This window comes from Lagopus leucura, unplaced genomic scaffold, assembly GCF_019238085.1.
Source record: "Lagopus leucura isolate 7727_CA_CO unplaced genomic scaffold, USGS_WTPT01 Super-Scaffold_100009, whole genome shotgun sequence".
Taxonomy (NCBI): domain Eukaryota; kingdom Metazoa; phylum Chordata; class Aves; order Galliformes; family Phasianidae; genus Lagopus; species Lagopus leucura.
The window spans coordinates 12,318,010-12,340,133 of NW_024962266.1; the positions used below are offsets into that span (position 1 = coordinate 12,318,010).

Here is a 22,124-nt window from a genome sequence, read left to right on the forward strand (position 1 = left end):
TTTTCTTCCTCATTCATTTTCCTCAAAGGTTCCTCCTCTCATGTTCACAATTTCTCCCAGTTCAGAAACTCTTCAGAGCAAAGACTTGGCATACAATAACTTTTAACTTGTTATTTCTTCGACATAAGGAGGAAAAAAAAAAGGCAAACTATAAATCCTTTTATAGCTGCAATATAAGAAACAATTGATAAACCTGATTTCTGCACAAGCCACTCTGGTTCAAAATCATCACTACACTCCAACAACCAGCTACAAAAGAAAGGAATGTAAGTATTCATGCTCTTCTGGAACACTTATTTCATCCTCACCACTTCACATAGAAAAGACAGGATCCTTACTAGCAGATTTATTCATAGTTTCTGCTAACATCAACAGTATTTGTTCCTCCTAAGTTGAATATACAAAACTCAATGTTAAAAAGTAGCATCAGGCATATATCTGCATAGGAAATACATGACTAAAAGAAGGCAATGCAATTATGAAAATATTTAGTTTAAAATTGCAGATTCTGACCACAATCAGGAAGATTAAATATCACAGTAGTTACCTGAAAACAATCACCTGTATTAAACAACGAAAGAAAACCCCAAACGAAAAAGCTGCAACACAAAAAGAGCACTACAGCTCCATTTCTGAGGTTCAGCTATGTGTCTGTACCTGGCCTGATACGGATGACAGAAGACAGAAAAAGAGGATCTTTGGTAGGATCAAGCGAGATTTGCTGCAGGAGTCAACAGGTTCCCAAAAAAGGGAAAACCAGACTCTTAATTTTCATACAGATAGCTCAGAATCCAAGCTAAAGATAAAATCTGGAATTCAGAGCGCTTGAAATGAAGAAGAGAGTCAATAACGCATGCAAAAAAAGATAAAAACTATGAGAATATGATGTTCTGTAAAGCTTGCATTTTTTTTTAATTCTAAAATTGCAGGTTACATGTTCTGTGTTAACTCTATTGGACTTTTGTTGTTTTGAGGACCTCTGGGGAGAGAGGAGCATGTTCTCTAAGATTTTAAACTTAAAAGTATGTTATATCTTACTATCCTTGTCGTGTCAGGCCACTACTGTGTTGCAGAAATCATACTCCTTAACAGAAGCATCCCATCAGTAATAAAGCCAGAGCCTTACTCCAGATACAGGCCACAAGGGAAAGGAAAATCCTGAACCAAATAGTAATGAAACTAATCCTAAACTATAGAGAATATTGCCTATCAGCAATTTGAGTTCAAATACATAACCACGGTCAGGCAGATAAAAGATTATCTATACTGCTTTTAGAACAAGCACATCTGCATCCAGTCTGTGGCTGTTTCAAAATCCACTGATCATGTTTTGTAACTATAATACAGTTATAATGTGGCATATTGGCTGTTCAAAGTTGCACAGGACCATCCAAAACAAATGTCAATCACTCTTGCCCTTAAGAAATATAAAAATAATATGGCTAGTGTGCAATGCAACTGAAACGAAATAAAAACAAGTTATGGCATAATGATAAAGACAAATTAACTGAATTAATTCTAATAGCTGTATTCTCACTCTCGCATCTGGAGATGTGGTTCCAGTTTGTCGTCAGTGGTTGTTTTTTTTTCTTTGCTGTTTACCTCCCAAAGTTTCTTAATTTAAAGAAAGATAGTGTTCAAACATGCTGAGCATTAAAATTTAGGTTGTCCACACACAAATGCCCACATGAGTCTGCTCCAAAAATAACACCCCCTCTTTTGCTATGTTGGTGATATGGCAGTAGAGGTTAAATCATCCAACCAATACTCCAGCACATTTTGTTGCTGTGCAACACATGGCAGCAGAGAGGCACTCTGACAAAACTGCATCGACCATGGAAATGTGCTACTGAATTCCTCCATGAAAAAAAAAAAAAATTGGCATCCACTCACATTCCTCAATGCTTGCTGAAATTTTATGGAGAGCAAAAAGTGGATGTCAGCACAGTGAGGTGGTCAGTGGTGCATTTCAGCAGTGGTGACATAGACAATAGGTAAACTCCACTGGCACAGGTTTTTACAAGTGCAGCACACAGGCTATTGTTCACCACTGCTGAGAATTCGTAGCCAATGATGGTGGTGACTATGCTGAAAAGTAGTGTTTTGTACCTGAGAATTTGCTCAATCAAATAGTGTTACTGTGCTCTTCGTTTCTTTTGTAGCTTCCACGCAACTAAATAGGAGGAACTACTTTAAGAGTGACCTATGTAAATTTTAGTCTATTATGACACTTTACAATCATGAGTGTGTGCCAAAGTGGCCAAAAAGGCCAATGGCACCCTGGCTTGTATCAAAAACAGTGCAGTCAGGAGGGCTAGAAAAGTGACCATACCATAGAATCATGGAATGAATTGCCTGGGTTGAAAAGTACCTCAAAGATCACGTAGTTTCAACCCTCCTGCCATGGGCAGGATCACCAACCACCAGACCAGCCTGCCCAGAGCCACATCCAGCCTGCCCTTGAATGCTTCTAGGGATGGGGCATCCACAACCTCCTTGGGCAACCTGTTCCAGTGCATCACCACCCTTTGTGTGAAAAACTTCCACCAAATACGTAACCTAAACTTCCCATCTTAGTTTAAAACCATTCCCCCTTGTCCTATCACTATCAACCCATGTAAACAGTCATTTCTTCTCCCGTTTACACGCTCCTTTCAAATCCTGGAAGGCCACAATGAGGTTTCCCCGGAGCCTTCTCTTCTCCAAACTAAACAAGCCCAGTTCCCTCAACTTTTCTTCACAGGAGAGGTGCTCCAGCCCTCTGATCATCTTAGTGGACCTCCTCTGGACCATTCCCAAGAGTTCTGAGTCCTTCTTGTGCTGGGGGCCCCAGGCCTGGATGCAGTAGTCCAGAGGGGCCTCATAAGAGCTGAGTATAAGGGGACAATCTCCTCCCTCTCTCATCTCTAGAGGCTTTCAAGAAAAGGGTAGATGCAGCACTGAGGGACATGGCTTAGTGGGCATGGTGGTGATGGGTAAATGGTTGGACTAGACGATCTTAGTGGTATTTCTAATCATAAGTGATTTTGTGAATTATAATAAATTTGAAAATTCAGAGGTAAATTACTTGTGCTCAGGTTAGTGTTAACTAAAAACCAACTTCATTTAATGTGCTATCAAAATCAGAACATCTATGTTAATACTGTAAGTTAAACTGGGCACTGAGAACACTGGTATCTTGCATGCCTTAGCACTAAGTTTTCTGTGAATACAATGAATTACCTATAAAAGTCGCTGCTAACCTTCCCTACTAATGAAGTAAAAAAAGAGATGAAGATTAATACTGCCATTTAAAGCCAGAGGAGCTTGGTGAGCTCCACTGCAAAACAATTTTTGAAATATTTTTACTGAGTTAAAACACACAAACATAAATAATGAAAGTGACAGTGGCTACAGTATAAAAATACAATTTTCTTTGTCAATCTTTCGTCTTCAGTAACTTTCATAAAACTTTCTTCAACTTTTGCTTTTATCTATATCCCTTCAAATTTTTTTTCTTTTGTGGATTTCAGAAATACAGTTCAGGGCATGAGCACCTTCATATACACAGCTGTTCCTAGAACTTCCAATGAGTAGTCCTTCACCTGAAAGAAAGAAGTCACACAAGAAGTTTGGTAAAAGTAACCCCTCATAAAGGAAATAACCTTTGTAGTTCTTCAGAAAAAGGGACTTGATTCTCTTAGAAGTTGAAGAATAGAGTCTAGTGTCAAGAAGATATTCCTTATATATCTAGGCTTCAGCTCTTGTTTCTCAGAATCCTGCTATCAAACTGTCCTTCGAGTCATTGGCAGCTGTGTTCACGAGGAAACAAATTCACAGTTCTCACGGCAAGGTAATTTATGCTCTTCTAGGATATGAGAGATGAGCATGACTATGATACAAAGAAAGAATGGACTTGGACAGCATTTTCAAAAAAGCTGAAAGAAAATACTAATAGTGCAAGGCCTGTGATTCTGCAAATTCAACATATCTTTGTCAGCTGATGATAAAATGCATAGTCAAATATAACTTTAAAAAAAAACAAACACAAAAAACAGATATTTGTTGACCCAGAATCTTACAAGGTCTTTTTCCTAGCAATAATCTATGATAGGATTCTACCCTCAGATGATTACAGAATGATGTTCTTTCATGTTGCTCATAAAGTTCTTCTACAGTAAAAAAAAAAAAATCTTGCATACTTTACAATAAACATGTTTAAATGAAATTCATCACGGCTAAGAACAGTCATCAACTGCAGATGCAAGGGGTGAGAAGTAAACAGTAAGAAAATTGCACAGCATCATGCACAAATATCCAAGTTTGTCTTCTTTTCGAGGCAGTTCTTTTACTGGAGATACACAAAGTACTTAAGTTAGTAACTTGCAGTAAATCATAATATAACATACTCCCAACTTCCCTTTATCTATACAGTCTTGAAGATGGGTAACAATGACCAAGCTGTTAAGAAATTGTTCAAGGATCACAACTCCTATTTTCAGCAATTTCTTTGGTCTAATATGGTCAGCTTTCCTTAATTTCATACCATTTATCAAATTATCAGTGGTTCAAATTATCAAATAAAAACTTATACAACAATTATTCAAATGCAAAACCAATGCCTATCCAGCAATTTTGCAAGGCTTTTTTTTTTTTTTTTAAATAAAAGAGGAAAAGAATTCATACACAAGACCCTGCAAAGGAGAAAGGTACACATCTTTCATGCCTTTAAGGAAGAATTAGCACAAGAATACACTTCAGAGCATTAAACTACAGTATTCTATCTGAAAAAGAAATGAATATTACAAAAATTTTCGTGAGACTATTACTGTGATAAAAGAGTAAGACAACTATTTTTAAAAAACTTAGGTTTAACCTCATCTCTAAACACAGAGCCATTAAAGATAGTTCAATTAGACAGCACGTGTCAACTTCCATGAATAGGTCTTTTTAAAAAAATGAGTTTTTAAAAACACTGCTTAACAGCAACAGGTCTGAGGCAAACTGTTTTATAAGAAGTTTGATATATTTTTGCAGAATGGATTTCAAAAGAAACAAGGAAACAATTTTCAAGGTTTTCTTCTAAATTTGGGCCTGTTAGAGCAGCGCTGGTCACAACTGGATTTTCTGGATTGTATACTTTTACCAACAAAGCTCAAAGCACAATATCTGTTCATAAAATATCAGGAATCTTATGTTGAAAAGATGAATGACTAAACAAGAGTAGGTTTCTATGTATTGAAAAAAAAAAACAAAACAAACCAATGAACACGTTTCATGAAATGACACCAAACTTCAAGAAGGCATTAAAGAGTTACAGAGTAGGTCAGTTTCTATGACATGCCTGCTTAACCAAGACCTTAAGCAATGACTACAGATTCCCTGAATAGGCCCTGAAAAGCTACAATGGCTCAGCTACAGCTGATAAATCCTTTCCACTGAAGTTTTAAATTCATCTACAGAAAAAAATAAACAGTGCTGAAGCAAAAGGAAGGCATTGGTTTGGACATAAAGAATGTTTCAATTCATCTGGCTTCAGGAAACAGGTACAAAAAATTAACACACCAGTTTCTATTTCGGACCCAATCATTTCTGCATCTCTAATCTGAAATTGTTAAAGAAACCTGTGCAAAACTGGAAAACGTACCTTCCAGGTTCCTGATAAACAAGACAGATACAAGAACATATGCACATAGGAATAATACTGAAATGTTGATTTAACCTGCTCTACAGATTTTGTATGCTATTTAACAAAGGCAGGCAGAACAGAAGCTTGAATGCAATCTCAAGAAAATGCATGAAAACAAACCAAGAAAACTTTGACAAACCAGGACTCCTTCCCACACACTTCTGTACAGAATGATTTGAATTAAAACACTGCATTTGTGATCGTGGGGTTTTTTGTTTCTTTTTGTTGTTGTTTTTTCCCCCTGGGTATTTTTCCAGAATAACTCCTTTATACCTAATTAGTATGAAAATTTGTTACAAACAACAGATACTACAGGAACTTATCTCACACCACCGCCAGCTGATAATGAGATCTTTTCTTGGAAACCATTTATGGTTCTGGATGCCTAGAAACCTACCAAGAGGCCTTGCTTGTTTAAAACAGAGAATCAATTTGTTTGGAAACTGTCTCTTTGGAGCTAAAGAAAAAAAAAAAAAAAAAAGAGAGAGAGAGGAACAAAACCAAGATGGAGGGTAGGAGAATTTGCATTCATTAAACACAAACTCCTCCATTCACGTTATGGAACCAAAGCCATTTTTCCCAAAGAACTCTCAGATGAGACAAACTCAGACTTCAAGTTTTAGGGCTTCTTAGAAAAGCTTCTCTAAATTTTCTTCTGAAAGCCCAAACATGTAATTCTTTTCTTTTTTTACCCTTTCAGCTTTTTTTTTTTTTTTTTCCTTTTGATAAGTAAACTTCCATTTAGCTTTCCTGATTTTCAAGTTTCTCATTTCAAAATGTTCAGGAAAAACTAACTTGTCCTGTAAACACTGACATTTCACCCCCACACTCAACATTCAAACCCGAATGTACCCTCCACACAACTCTAACTCCCTCTAATTGTGGTTTCTTATTTATGAAAAGCAAATTGCTGAAGCAGTATTATCTTGGACTGCTGAGGATATCAAGAAAATGGAAATGAGAAGATGTACCTGTTTCAGAAATAGAAGAAAGGACAAAAAGCAGAGGAGATAAATAAGCATTCCAGGGGCTCTAAAATGACCACAAATACATTATTTTTCCTCTTCTGACAGCCCACTCATTTTCCCTATACTGTACATGATCTAGAAATTGCACAGTCATATTACCAATCTCTATGCTGCTCCAATGGAAAGCAGCTCTTCTTAGCAATACACTTTAGTGCTGTAGCAGCTATCTCACAAGAGTATGAACACTCCAGCACCAAGCAGGGCAGAAACACAAGCAGTTGCATGTTTTTTTCTTGTTTATACTAGGAATGCAGGAAGAGAACATCCACTCTGGCAACATCTGCCATCACAGCATATTAAATATATCATGAAACTGTATCCAGAATCCTAATCTTTGTTTACTTTACTTTCAATATAGTAGTAAATCTGGAACTAATACTGCACTGCTCAACAAGTAAATACAGATGGGAATATATATATATATATATATAGCACATGGAAGCTGTGAACCAAGCAACCATTTGGAAAGACCAAGTAACACCGATACCATGAACTAATTCCTCCACATTTCAGAGAAATAAAAAAGTTACATGTTCTCAGAGAGAAAAAGCAAGACTGTGAGGAGAACTCTCACAAGGAACTCAAAGAAAGTGTGAATGTCAGGACCATACACTGCAATGAAAGGCATTTTATTATGTGCTAATTCCTTAAAAGCCTTTCTATCTAGTAACATCATAGTGGTTAAAGAACAACCTAACGTTGAGATTTTAGTAACACTGCCATCTCAGACTGAAGAAGCAAAGTGAAGTTCACTGCTTTTGCAGTCTAAATAAGAGCAGACCAAATTCTCTTTTCTTGAATGCATTACAGGGCAGCACAATTCCCGTAATTACATACATTCCCGTAATGCCCAGGCTCACAGAAGCTACATGTGAAAAAACAGAAGTCATAATGAGTTGTTATCTGTTTACCCTTAACTGGTAGTTCTGATTCCTTACTTTGAAGGCAGCAGTACAAGACAAGTGTAATTTTTCATTCTGTCATCCACCATTGGTGTACTGTACAGACATCTGAAAGTTGCTCTTTGTTTCATGGGATTACCTTTCTCAGGTTCCTGAGGATTTTGACTATATGTACACTACAGTGTAATGCATGCCAACACTTTATCCCTCTATAGCACAATGGATTCTCGTTTCAGCGTTCTCCCCTTGGAAACAGGAAATGAGTCCAAAAATAAATGATAGATTTCTCCTTTGAAAGGGCATCACTTACCAGTAACTACCATGCTGCTCATGTTAGAGTTCGGGCTATTGAGTACACTGCCTGAAAGAAGTTCGTCAGATCCTCTCTAAAAAGAAAGAGACAGTAAGAGATTTTTTTCCTCTATTTTGTGATTTTTAAAGATGATATTAAAAACGTCAGTTTGACAGGGAAAACCTTTAGAACTTAAGCAAGCATAACCAAACCTATTCAGATTTGGCAGACTTTCTCATTTCAGACAAGTGCAACCACTTGAAGTCTACATAAAGCAGTATATTTACAAGGCAAACTTGCAATGAGAGCAGCTTAAGCACAATTGTTTTACCCACCGCCAAAATGCAGCCACCTTAAGACACAATAAGAAGTCCTGAGCAATAATTCTGTTCAGCACTTCAAATTAAAACATTATAATTGTTTACTTCCATAAAATATAGTTAGTTATTTTAATATTTCACGTTAAATTAAAATATTATATCCAGATTAAACTACAAGGGAAATCTGCACAAATAGAAATGGTGAGTTCAGCTCAATTCTAACATTCCTATTTGGAGAAAAAAAAAAAAAAAAAAAAAAAGACTTGTCTTCAGAGAATACTATCACTATTCAATCTGGGGGCATCCATTTGTCCTAAAAACCTAGGGCAGAAGGTAGCACCTACAGGTGGCAACTGTAACTCCTAAAATAGGACAATTATCAAGTTAATGATCTTTTTGAATAGTAGTAGGCTGCAAAACAATCAAAGTAGGATGTATATGGAAAACTCATAAGATAACCTTTTCCTCAAATTATTTACAAGACAAATACTTGGCAAAGCTGAAGAGGCATTTGCTTCTTTCTCCCCTACTGTTTTTCCCCATTTTTCTTTTTTTTCTTCTTGTCCTACTCCAGTAAGTTTTTATCACACACACACACACAAAATTATCTTCCACTTAAGAAAAAGAAATTATTAAAAAGAAATAAACTTGACAACCTTTAAACATTTTTAATTAGATCTTTTCCCACTTCCAAAGTACTTCCTCAACAGCCCTAACACCAATCCATGTCACCACTAAAATGCACAAGCGAAAGAAACCAATTGCAGCTCATCTTTTTAAAAGTGAAAGCTTCTCATTTAGTTATGGGCACTACAACAGAATCTCCATGCTAGGCAGAAAATATCCTGAAAGTACCTCAAAACCGAATTCTAAACTAACCTGAGAATATTGTCTTTCTATGCCGCATAGCTGTAAGATGCATAAAATCAAACCTTTATCATTGTACCACAGTGTTCTGTGCGCATATATACATATAAAATGGCACCTGACATCCAGAGGTCTTAAGTACTACGTATGTATACACAGATAATAAAGATGCAACTTTTAGCATCAGCTCTGTAGTATCTTTATACAGCTTATGGAAGACTATTCACTCAACCAAAAAAAAAACGCGCCCATCACATCACCAACTGACTTCCTTTGAAAATAAATAATGGCTAATACTAAGAGTCCTTCTTGTTTGCAGTGCAAAGGCATATATGCAATCAGATACAATTACGGAAAAATGTAGCTGGACGTGACAAAGACATATGCCAGAAAAGTTACGGAAACTCTTTTTCAACCTATACTGCTCCATATTGTCAGTATCATACACTAAAAATCAGTACAAATGGCTACACAAACATTCTTTCTTTCTCTCTAACGGCCTATTTCTCTAGTATTTACATAGATAGAGTACCTTGAAGGTCACGATTGCCAACACTGCTGCTCACTTAGTAATACAACAGTTATTTCTGCTCACAGTTACTCATCCAGCCTTGCTCAAAAGCCTCATCTCTAGGCTGGACAGCTCAATGCAATAGGCAGAGGCAGCAGAGACAGAATCCATTCAGAGTTTGGCAAATTAAATTAATTCAGTGGTAGATTTGGTTTTCCTCAATAGGCCAGTCATCAATTTGCAACACTACAACAGATGCTACACCAAGAGCTGAAACACCCTCAGTACTGATGAATGAATGCCTTCCCAAACCCTACAGAACCTCACAAATCTGAAGTCTAGAATTTATTCCAACTGTCTTCAGCTTCAAAAAGTTGCCTAAATGAGCAACTTCAGACTCGCAGACTGTAAAAATGACTACATAAACTTCTGCCTCCTAAGAAACATGTTACAAAAGCCTGATACATTTCTTAACTCATAGCAGAAAAAAAATCCAAAATCAACACCAAGCTAAACAGTCAGAGTGGTTACTCAGTTGTGTTTTAGGAGCAATTTTAAAAGTTCTCTTTCCGTTCTGAAACACATTTAACACCTCAGATAACATTTACATAGCCTGTTACAAGATTTTGTCATTATACTTGAAATTTCAAGTTATGATTTTGTTTCAGAAGAACATGCAAGTTATATGTAACTTAAAAAACAGCTATGCAGCAAAAGAAGTCACGTTCTACTTGAAAACAGAGTAATTACAGAAATCAAAAGCAGTTAGCTGGCTGTTAATTGCTATTTACTTCAAAAAGGTCTCATAAGATGACAGCTGTTTTACAAAGCAATTTAATAGAAGCATTTCAAGTAAGTCAACTGACACTGCTATAATGACATAAGCACCTACAAAATAATGACAGAGGCCAACTTTTTTATTTATTTTTTGAACACCCATTCAGCAAAGGTAGGATTTTATTCAACTTACGAGTTTGGACCAGTTTTCATGTGTTTTTTCTTTAACAGAGAGATAGGCCAAAAAGGACTTGTACTCTACTTCAAGGGCAAAACTTCTACCACTTGTACATGCATTTCAGAATTACAGCTCACTTCCCAAGTATCTCGTGCACACAGTAGCCTTATTCTCAAGCACACCACTTCCAATAGTCAAATCATCCAATGCGAATAAACCGTCAAGTTCAGGTCAATTCTATTGAATGTTTCAGAAACAAGGAAAACAAGCTCATGTCTTTGAACAATGTGGTGAATCAAATTCAATAAAGAATGAAAGATTCAAGAGCAATATTCACTTAGCTCTCTTCCCCATCTTTGTAAGCTGCTGTGCATCAAGCTACTTCAAGACGGTAGATCACAAACACTGACCAACAGAAAAGTCCAAATTTAAGTTTAAAAATAAAATTAAATAAGCCAAACAAATTGAAGCCACCACATCAAATTCCCTTCCAACCATAGGCTGCAAAGGAAATTTCTTACAATAGCAACATGAGAGAAACTACTTGAGTATTCATTTTAGCACAAGGGAAAGATTGCAAAGGACAGAAGAAGTACAAACTGTGATTGTACACTATTCAAAGGTCACAGCCAGTCCTCAGGAGCAGAAGTTTTCAATGCCACATCTGTATTCCTACCAATGTCAAGAAAAACATTAAGCAGTACTGGTCTTATGTACAACCTAAAACACTAACTATGCCATAGACGTTCATGGACAAACATTCTGAATTCAACATCTGCCAAAGTACTGTAGCAAAGTAAATCAGGGAATCATCAAATTAACTTCTTATAGTCAGCAAACTTTAGATTTCTTGCAGAACCAAAGCCCTTTCAAGGAGTGCAACGTTATCATACCCTGCCCACTGTCACTGAGTACTTCTAACAGCACGGTGTGGCAACAGCATGTTAACCTATGGTTCTAACCAACCAATGGAAACTATGCAAAACTGACATTTTCAGAAAAAGACAAATAAGTTGTCAACTCCAGACTCTGAATATGTATTTCAAAGGAACTTAAATATACATATATAGAAATTTTTCCATACTTTGAACTGAAGAGAGCATTTCTATATTTCAGTTAATTTGTAAGGAAATCTCTCAGTAAATACAGTTGTATATACTTCGGCTCTTCCACAATTCAAATGAACAATTACATTAAGTAACTAGCTTAGCAAATGAATCTTCTAGCTCCCTGCTTTAGCAGTCACTGTTAACTCAGAATCCCTCACTACTGGAATTAAATTTATGTAGCTGGATTCCAGATTCCAACCCCTCCATTCCCCCACAACAGATTACTTGAGACTTCATGCTATCACAAGTTATATTAAGTACCTATGCCATTTCAGGAAGTTGTCACAGTCACACCATCTTTCCAGGCTAATAAAAAACCACTATTTACAAGTCCTTACCAAGGATTTTCCTCACACTGCAGACAGGAGTTAAGTATTTCAAAAATGCCCAGACCTTACTACAGCTACTACCACCATCCTTTAAAAAAAGGCTACTAAACCACAAAAAAAAACTTTTCAATTTTGGCTTGAGAACCACCAGAGAGGTTTAGTCTTTCAAACATCAGAGTATTTTTGACAACTGTTTATAGAAGAGAAATACTATCAGCTCTTTTTCCAGTAATCCAAGGCTCCGAAGGCTCCTGTGAGAAGTTACAGCTGCACATAACATGACAAACTCTGAATTTACCAGCAGTGTGTGAACATGCAGGTCCCTTCTAACACTACACAAACACTGAACTGATAATACTAGAAACAATAAACAAATAAACTAACTGCATTTTAAGATGTCATCAGCATCAGCTAAAATGATTTTTTGACATCCCACTAGAAAACATAAAAAAGATACCGAAAAATACTGCTTCATTAAATTCTCTGATTTCTAATACACAACAAGCAGATGTTCCAAACCTCTCCCAACGACAGGATGATTTCCTGCCCCCCATCCCTCCCCTCCATGAGGGAACAAAAGAGAACCTGAGCTGCACAGGAATACACCAACAGCTCTGGCAAGCCAGGAGACAGCTCATGATTTAAAGAATTCTAACAGCACTGTAAAATATTTCATTTCTAACAATATCTGGGAACGATTTAAAAGCAAGAGCCAGAAATCTGGCAGTATGGGAGACTGTAATGAGAATTCTAACGTAGACAGCAACATCCCTCTCCAAGACACACATGCAAGCCAACTACTTCAGCATCCAGCAGCTGAATTAACTTTGGGGCATGGATGTTAGAAAGGACAGGGCAACACACTTTAAACACCCAAATATGGTGCTCTTCTTTTTCTTCCCCCCCTTTTATACGTGATGGAACAGAATGTAATGAATGCCTTATTTTAATAGGATACATTTCTAATGCAACACTGCATAAATACACAACATAAATACTGTTGGTGAAAAGGAAATACTTGACCTGCCATACTCTCTGATTTTGCACACCGCTATCAAAACACATACACCAAATTTCCTAATGAAGAGACTGCTACACCTCTCACATATACAGGAACACAGAAGACTCACTCAAGACAGGCCAAACCAAGTCAATACATAAAACCTAAAAGAAATTTGCTGCTGTTTCATGGTATTCTATAAAGCACGTAATTTCAATTATAAGCTTATTATCTCTTCATCAGAACCCTATATATATGGAGTATGTCTTCATGACTGCTTCAGAATCCTATTACATCACTTGGCCTTAAATTCCCTATGAAGTAACAGGATAAAATATGTTTGCCTTCCCATACTTTATCCTCTGTATTCTTTTTCTCCCTATTTCAATTCTTTTCCATGCTGTAAACAATATATGGTTGGCTGGGGACATCTCCTAACAATTAACTGAAATAATGAGTCCACAAATATTAAAGTAAGGATCTATCTAGGAAAAAGTTTGCTTTTTGTCTTTCAACTATAAGCCCAACACATACCACAGAATTCTCAGAAATTGAGCATGCACAATCAAGGGAATGTGAAGCCTTTAAAACTGAAAGGAGACAAGTCTCCACTCCTGTGAAAAGCCTCCAGACTCTCAATCAAAACAATGTGAAAAAAGAGCCGAAGTTCTCAAAGCATCTGAGATCAAGATGGGCATGCTTCACCAGGACACTGAAGTGCTAAGAGCCTTCACTTAAACCATGCCACCCAGCTTCTTTTAAAAACTCAAACTTTGAAACTGTAATGAAAGACTTCAGTCAGAAATCTAGCCAAAGACGAGTCAACACTTCAAATGCCCTGGATGAAGTACAAAGATCATTTATTCCAGCATGTCAGACTTATTATTCTGCTTTCACCAGCACAGAAACAGTTACTCTGAAGCAGATGTACATAACTGGGAGAAAACTGGAACAGGAAATAATAGCTCACTCAGGAGATACCGTTTGGATATGCTCTTACCTTATCGGTCAGAATAATATGATGGCGTCTAGAAGTGTTATTCTGTAGCAGTTTCTACAACCCTAAAAGAGCCATCAGAAATGTATTTCCTACTTGACCACCTGCTATACTTGTAACAATGAATGGAAAGTTCCAGTGCTACTGTAAAATCTTTAATGCAATAATTACATTAGGTATTCAAGGAAGAACTGAATCTATGAAAACCTAAAAACAGCTGTATGTATCTGCAGCTTAATAAAAGGCACAGCACATAAGCCTGAAATCAAACATTGGTCCCCATAGTAGGTTGTAAAAACACAATCTCATTAAAACCAACACCACAACCAAAAGCAACAGTCCTATCTTCTCCTTGGCCCTAAGCAGCTTGTTTCTATTGCCCACCTCAAGACATATAAAATCTGTGTTGCTACAAGAGCTCATGCAGTCATGTCAGATTTGCACCAATGCACTAAAGAAGACGTAAGTCATAACCGTGTCAGCTCAGTTTCAACCTGGTTAAGTTCCCAAGAAAGGTTTGTAAAATGATAATTCAAACATTTGTGCCTTAGGTGTCACAGAGGCAGGAAAAACTGGAATGCAGCTTCAATTGCCTGTGAAAACAGATCTCAGAGTTCTAAGAAACTGGAAAAGCATTCTAATGCTGACATTCATCGAGCTCTTCAGACTGGGCATATGATCACATTTCTCTTCCCGCAGTCCTCTCAATTAATACATAAGTCTAGGTGTTCTCTTACAAAGGAAAAGTGACTTCCAATTTGCAACAGACAACAGAAATTTCCTATAAGCATTCACAGTATAAATTTTCAATACTTTTATTCTCTCTCCACTTTCAGCTTTCTCTTTTCTTTTTTAATTGACTTAGTACCCAATCATTTTGTCACCTTAAGAAAAAAAGTTACAGAAATAAAAAGGAGGAATTGTAGCAGACTTAGACCTGAGAAAAAAATATGAAAGCCACCTTCAACAGGGTCCATTTTAACATCTTTCATAAACAGGTGTCTTTCATTGTATTGTTTCAGTCGCTTTTGCCATCAAGGACATACTTTACATACTCCTGCTGAAGAAATAAATCCACACATCATTCCCTCTTCACTGTTAGAATGATCAGAATATTCTTCCTTACTAGCACTGCTGTAACAAAATATTGCTGAATACAGTTGTAATCATTATCCCAGCTAACACAGTTTCTCCAATTCATAGGCAAACAGCTTTTGTACCACTGCCCCTAGCAGAAACTTGGTCTAACCTACTAAAAGCCCAATTAGTATGAGAAACACTCCAGTATTTTACAAAAAATAAAGCAGATCATCACATGGCATTTGTCCATATAAGTGAATCCATTTCCCACGCTTCCATTGCCCTCCTCTTATCTAAGAATGATGACCATCATGGTGAAACAGTACATCATGGGGAAAAAAAGAAACAGAAGGAAAAAATCTACTAAAATACATTTTCTCTTTTCCTAAAGGGAGACTAAACTTATCTATTGTTAACTTGCTAGAATTTCTAATAGATTACTTCTGTGCTTCCTTTTTAAAGTATATTACAAACAGCTTAAATAAAAAGTCACAATATGACCAAATATGTTTCCACCATAATGAAGCTCTCCATTATTAGTAGCAAAAAAAAAAACAGCCAGTTTTCCATCATTTCCTAGGAAAATCTCTCAGAATTTGAGTTTAAAAAAAAAAAAAAAGAACCACTGAATACTGCTTAGGGAGTACTTACAAACACTGTTTCTCAGTGCTCTCTTATTTCTCTCCTTCAACTTTGTGCTGGTTTTAGCTACTGCCTTTCCTCCACAGTGTTAAATTTCAGCAATCAGGGAAAAGAGGACCTTTGTGATAGACCACTTGTCAGAAAGCTAACAGAAAGCACTAGTATGCTATGTTCTAACATCTCCCACCCAACCCTAACATTACCAACTAAAATCCCAATGAATTTCCTCTTTTCTTAAGCCTTCTAAAAAAGTTGATGCTCTCACTCTTGGGAAAAAATCCTTCTCCCAGATCTTCAAAACAAATTTGTATTTACAGTAATACATGAGCTTTCTTTTCCTAGATATAACCTGGGCTGTTCACATTTGGCAGCTGAAGCTCTGCTCTCGGCCAGACTGTAACCCAAAGCCGCTCCAGTCTTACAAATTCCCAAATGCTATGTTCCAAGTACACGTATTAGAAGAACAAACAAAGAAAGAAAACCTTCGCCCCACCACTTTTTCTGCTCATCAGGTAGAACGTCATAAGCAAACTGACTGTAGCCGTCCTGAAACGTGCAATGCACATCCCCAAATGAGTCACTCAATTGCTCAGGCCGCATTCACTGCACAGCTACTTGTGCCAATCAGGAGAAAGATGATACATTAAGCTGAAGTGGCCCACGCTTACAAAGAGAACTATCAATACCAACTAGCAGCTCACTGTTTAACTATACAGTTATTCCCTGAATCTCTGGGAGGTACGTTCTTTCCATCACAGCTTCTGTATCTCTCAAGATTTTCATTATTTCTCCACAGAAAAGATAGATTATATACTTCCTACATTCACTGTGTCTAAAGGCCTCCACCACTCCAAGTACCAAGTTTACTTGGCCAGATCAAAGTGTTGTAACTGTAAGGAGAACACAAGACAGCAATTCTAACTACAGCTGTTGGATCCAGATGTCAAAATGCCAAAACTGACATTCCTCACTGACTACAGACATAAGATGCTAACTTGTCTCTGAAACTCCCTGAAATTTAGAATGCCATTTTGTTTTAATAACTATGGACCACACGTAATAAAAACAGAGCAACTAAAATGTACAGTCAGAAAAAAACATTTTATACAACATGGCAATTTTCAAAAGCGTGCACAAACAAATCCATAAACTTAAGATGTACAGAATTTCTTCAAGAAATGGAAACCTGAAGAAGGAACATTCGACACAGTATTACTGTTGCTACTGGAAGCCTTAAATCTGTTGTTCTACTCGAAAAATTTTGTACAACTGTTTATAAACAGTGGGAGTTCACAAAGTAACACCTGACAGAGTTAAAACTCAGTATTTTCATATTGCTACCTAAATTGTACTGAAAGGGGTGTACTTTGTGCAAAAGCACGCCATGAATTCCAAGTCAGCCAAACAAGACACTACATATCAAATAAAGTATGAATTACTTAACATTATGGCCACAAGTCATCTGCATTTTGACATATCCTAATTCTTCCACAAAATAAGCAGACTGCTTCTCTGACAGATATTAGCTGGGAAGTATGTTCTCATTACACATTTGATTTTAGACAGAACACCACATTTACAACACGTAAACCAAGCTTTCAAATAACATTCATCATTTCTCCACTCCTTCATTTTGTGCTAAATGCTTTCCTCAGCTTTTGGTATTAATTTCTTCTGACTCAGCACACAAATAAAATAAAGATGGAACACTCAAGAGTTGGTTGAACAAAAATGCTTTAAATCAAGCCATGCTGCATAGCACAAATAAACAGTAATAACTTAAATTTTACAACCTCATTAGAAATTTGCAGTTAGACTATATAACTGAGAATATTAAAAGCAATTATTCCCTTTATTTATACTCGCCTACATATAGTTCCCAGAGCTGAAAACCCTTTTTTTTTTTTTCCCCTGTCTATACTTGCTAACTTCCACTACTAGTCTTAACAAATGGGTTTAAAACATAGCTAACAAGCTCACTTTTCCGCTTACAAAAGCAGCCTGCCACAAAATAGTTAATACAATTTCCATAGTTGATGATGATTTTGATAAATCGTATTTTCTAAGAGAAGGGTCACAGGCCTTTTCTCCAACTATAAGGAAATAAGCTCTATAGCTGATCAGCACACATACAGCAGGTACAAAAAACTTCAAGTGTAAGGTCACACAAACAGCCAGGGTAAGTTATCATGTGCAAGCACAGATAAATCCTTGTCTGCTTCTAATGGCTGCCCAATCATGATAAAAGCAGTACTAAACGAGCATTAAGTCTGCTGATGCAAGACCTTGGCACTCAAAAGTTGCTCTCTACCCACTCCCAATACACCCCTAATAATAGATGACAGCTAAGTTAAAGCCCCATGAATTTTCCCTATCATCTATACTTACTACCAGGTAAAGTATCCCCCAGCTTTAGAGCATTAGGTTTAACAGGCACAAACATCCACCGGAGAAAAGAAACACACAAGTGTTTCACAACACTTTCTAGAAAATATGACGAGAGCCAACATGAGATTGCTGACACAAACATGAATATGAATTGGTAAGAAATTCCACGTCACATTCTTCTTGGTGTCCTGACAGTTACAGAAGCTCTACGAGACAGTCCACCTTATCCTATTTATTAACAGCTTCCTTCAGAAAACCATTGTCTTTATTTTCTTCCCTATGCTCTTGTGTATAGATTGTTTCCTTCTATATCAACAATACCATTTTCACGTGACAAAGATCATGTCTTTATATACTTGCTTGCATTTCCCTGTATTTAACTTAATCATTTTCTGATACACTTCCCTTGCCTTTCTTATATTACATCCACAATTTCTACAATCAGCAGAAAGTAGTAGTTATGTCATTCAATGTGCCTTCATTGTCTTGCTAGTACCTGAAAATACGGTTCCAAAATTGCTCTACACACAAAGTATTTCAGGAATGTTCAAATTCTTGTACGATTCTAAGTTACTCATACTAAGAATTGATATTGAATCAACTTCTGAATTAAGAACATCAGAATTTCATGTTCAAATAATACACGGATTGCCTGAAATTGCTTCTTCATTAGAAATGACTGAGAGTGATTTTATGAACTGTTTTGCCACAAAGTTCTTCATGTGGTGCAGTTTATTTCTGAAAGGCTTGAGTTTAACTGTCAAATACACTCCTACAGTTGTAGGCAGTTGACACTGTCCTCCCAGATAATGGGGAAAACAATTGTACCAGTCTGTATTTCTGAATGGAATGAGCTCCCACAGAAGTACCTTAATAACTGCACTTTTTGTACAAGAATGATATATCTGCAATACTGAACACACACATGGACTCAGGTAGGTCCAGAACATACAGTTTATTACAACTCCTCCTAGAAGAGAGCTTACTCAAACATAACACAGGTTCACCCAACACAGTAGCCACTGTTATCTAAAGGCTAACTGTATTATTTAAGGGCTAGCCCAAATCCGGCAGAACCACTACTGAACCTGAGCCAGGCAGCTTTACTACACAAAACCTGGTTCACCAAGCAGTTAACATAAACCAGCTTTAGGTAAAAAGGCAGCTATGCAACACAGCTTCAAACTCCCCAGACAAGTGGGAGAGACCATATTCACAAGAAGACTTTCATGCATACCCTGAAATTAACAAGTTAAGTTCTCTTGTCCCGCAGATCTTTCCATTCTCATTATTTCCCAAGATGTTTTTATGAAGTACTGATCCAGTTCTTGCAACAAAACTGGATACAGAAGTTAAATAAATAATTAATAACCTACAGGAAACTCCTTCCTTGTTTCAACAAATACGATAAGTTTGTAACTAAACTTGGGGAGAAAAAAATCAAGCAAGGAAAACGTTTACTTCTCTGCCTACGTAAACTCTAGCACTCTCTTTTTCCCGTATTGATAAAACAACTTTGTTTAATTCAGCGTTAACTATTTTGAAAGAGGATGAGGGGAGATGAAAACATCAACAAAAAACAAGAGACAGCATTGTTTGGGAAAATAATCTGCAAAATAAAGCTTTAAAATAGGAACCTGATAGCACTACATTAATTTAGAACTCCTGCTTACAGTCTAGTGCCTAGAAGCGTCTTTTGTGTAGGGCCTCCAATTTATCTCTAGGGATTTTTTGTTAATAAAGCATATACTGCTGACTAAATATCAGCTGACAGTGACTGCTTAAAGTCTTAAAATTTGCAATGACACATGCTCAAAGCAGTTCATTTTGTATCAGCAGTGTACCCGCTTATTTGTTAAGAGCACATCCTACCTTCACACCAACTGCAACATCAGTGACAATGCTGTAAGAAAAAAAAAGAAACATAAGTCAACCAACTTGTTCTCATAAAACCAAGGGCTTTTGTTGGTTTGTTCTGCAACATCAGAGTAATTAGGAGTCAAATTAGTTAACAACTTTCCCAATCCAAAAAACGTGGCCAAAGAATAAAAAGATGACAGAATATAAAGGAGAAAACTACGGAAGCTCCACCTGCTCATAGGCTTCAAAGTTTCAGGTAAACATTACTTCAATGCAACACACTACTAGGCAGTACATTTAGGAAACATGGGTTTCTGGATGACGTGAGATCACAAACGGGTGAAAAAGGGAAGAACTTAAAAGTAAACACAGAACTTTTCTCACAAACCCTGTAACTAGGCATCCAGTTCAACTCAGAGAACTCCTTACAGAAGAAAGCAATAAACACAGGTTTTGAAATGAGCTTGGAAAAAGAACACATTGGCTGGTATCAAAATTTAACCATCAGATCTCCTATCTACATGGAACTTTGCAACAGGTACGCCAAGGTACACCATCTTCGTAGATGCAGATTCCTAGACGCTAGAACGCTGTAACTTACACTATGCAACAAAACGCCAAAGGTAGCAGAAAACACCACCAGAAAAAAGAAAAAAAAAAAAAAAAAAAAAAAAGTAAAATATGAACGGGTGAAAGCATTCCACAGCATAACAACACTCATCAGTGCCAAAACTTCTTCAGCCGGACTTGTAACTCCCAACATGACAGTCAGAAGTAACCATAATAAGCCTTTAAAACTCTCAAAGTTGAAAGGTTACGCTCCTAAAGCATGCCAAAGGGATTGCTTCTGTGTTTGAGCCAAAACAAATAACTTGTTGGGCATCTGACAGCAGGAAGATGCTGTGTTTATACTGATGAAGGCAGCAGCCAGCAGCTCCCTCCCTCCCTGGGTCCAAAACTTCGGGCCCTGAGCCCTCTGCCCGCCAAAGTGAGGCCCTCGCTGCCTCCCGGCTCCTCCGGAGCGTTCCTTTCTGTGGCTCCTACAGCCTGTCTCCCGCATACACAAAGGCATTTTTCTACCTGGGGAGAGGAGGAAGCCAGAGGGCTACCGGGCTAAAACAAAAGAGCTCCCGCCGGTATCGCTCCTCCTCCCCAGCCCACTCCAACGCACGCCGCGTGCCGCACGGAGCTCCTCGCCCCGCGCCCAGGAGCAACGGCGGGGCCGAGGGGCTCCCGAGGGCGGCTCGGGGCAGCAGCACACGGAGCAGGGGGCGGGATCGCGCGGCCCAAAGCCCTCGGCCGCGTAAACCCGAAATCCCGGCAGGGGCCCGCGTTGCTGGGAGGCCGAGCTCCCCCTTCCCACCCGGCTCGGGGCCCCGCGCCCCAGCCCTCCCGCGGCCGGAACCCGTCCGTCCCCTCGCCGCCGGGCGGCGGCCGCTCCCACGCCCCGCAGCCGCGACGGGACCCGGCGCGCGGAGAGGTCCAGGAGCCGAGCGGGCGGCACGGCCGCCGCTGCGGCCGACCGGGCCTCGTCCCACCCCCTCGCCAGCCCCGGCCGTCGCTCTCACCCGTCCATCGCCGAGCAGGACAAAGCGCTGACCAGCGGGACGGAGAGCCGCGCAACCGACAAGCACGGAGAGCCTGCGAGAAAATGGCGGCGGGGCCTGCACGGAAATTGCCGAACGTTGCCGAGCGCCGGATTCCGCTCCTCGTCCCTCACCACCACGGGGCATGCGCCGGAGTCCCGAGCGCGCGCAGAAGGCGTGCCTGAAGCTTCTGCCATCAGCTGCCCGGACCGTGAGGCGGCGCGAGCCTGCCAGGCCTCGGGCGGGAACGGGGCGCGGCCGCGGCTCGGCGCGCCGTGGAAGTGGGCGGTGCTCCTCGTGTCGGCGGGCTTTCCGGGAGCGAGGGGCGGCGTCTCGCTTGGGAGAGCTCCTGCCCTGTGTGAGAGTCTGTCTGATAGAGACACAGACCGTGGTCTCCTTTGTAGCTGACAACCGGTATCGTTTCAAAAATAAAGACTGTGCCATCGGTGCTGCGCCGGTGCTCCGTCTCTGTAAGGAACTTCTTGTTGCCGCGCTCCTCCGGCAACTCCAGTAGCAGAGCACGTGCCTGCTTCCTTTGCCCTCTTTTTTGCCCGGTCTTAACATTTCATAGGGCGTGCGAGGTTTCTAGA

General features: G+C 38.7%; 1 protein-coding gene across 10 annotated transcripts in view; it reads right to left on the reverse strand.

Annotated features, from left to right (window-relative positions):
* Positions 1-21,686, reverse strand: part of PTBP2 (polypyrimidine tract binding protein 2) — a 44,941-nt gene extending 23,255 nt beyond the window's left edge. For 4 of the 10 annotated variants that reach the window (XM_042873331.1, XM_042873326.1, XM_042873325.1 and 1 more), the window contains exons 1-4: positions 21,517-21,685; positions 19,961-19,991; positions 7,909-7,984; positions 3,537-3,584 (exon numbers count right to left, since the gene is read on the reverse strand). In XM_042873331.1, coding sequence (XP_042729265.1) covers positions 3,537-3,584; positions 7,909-7,984; positions 19,961-19,991; positions 21,517-21,524 — 163 coding nt within the window. In that variant the 5' untranslated portion in view covers positions 21,525-21,685. Of the gene's footprint in view, positions 1-3,536; positions 3,585-7,908; positions 7,985-19,960; positions 19,992-21,516 lie in introns of all 10 variants that reach the window. The other 6 variants (XM_042873330.1, XM_042873323.1, XM_042873329.1 and 3 more) reach the window with 4 other exon arrangements.
* Positions 21,687-22,124: the final 438 nt, after the last annotated feature.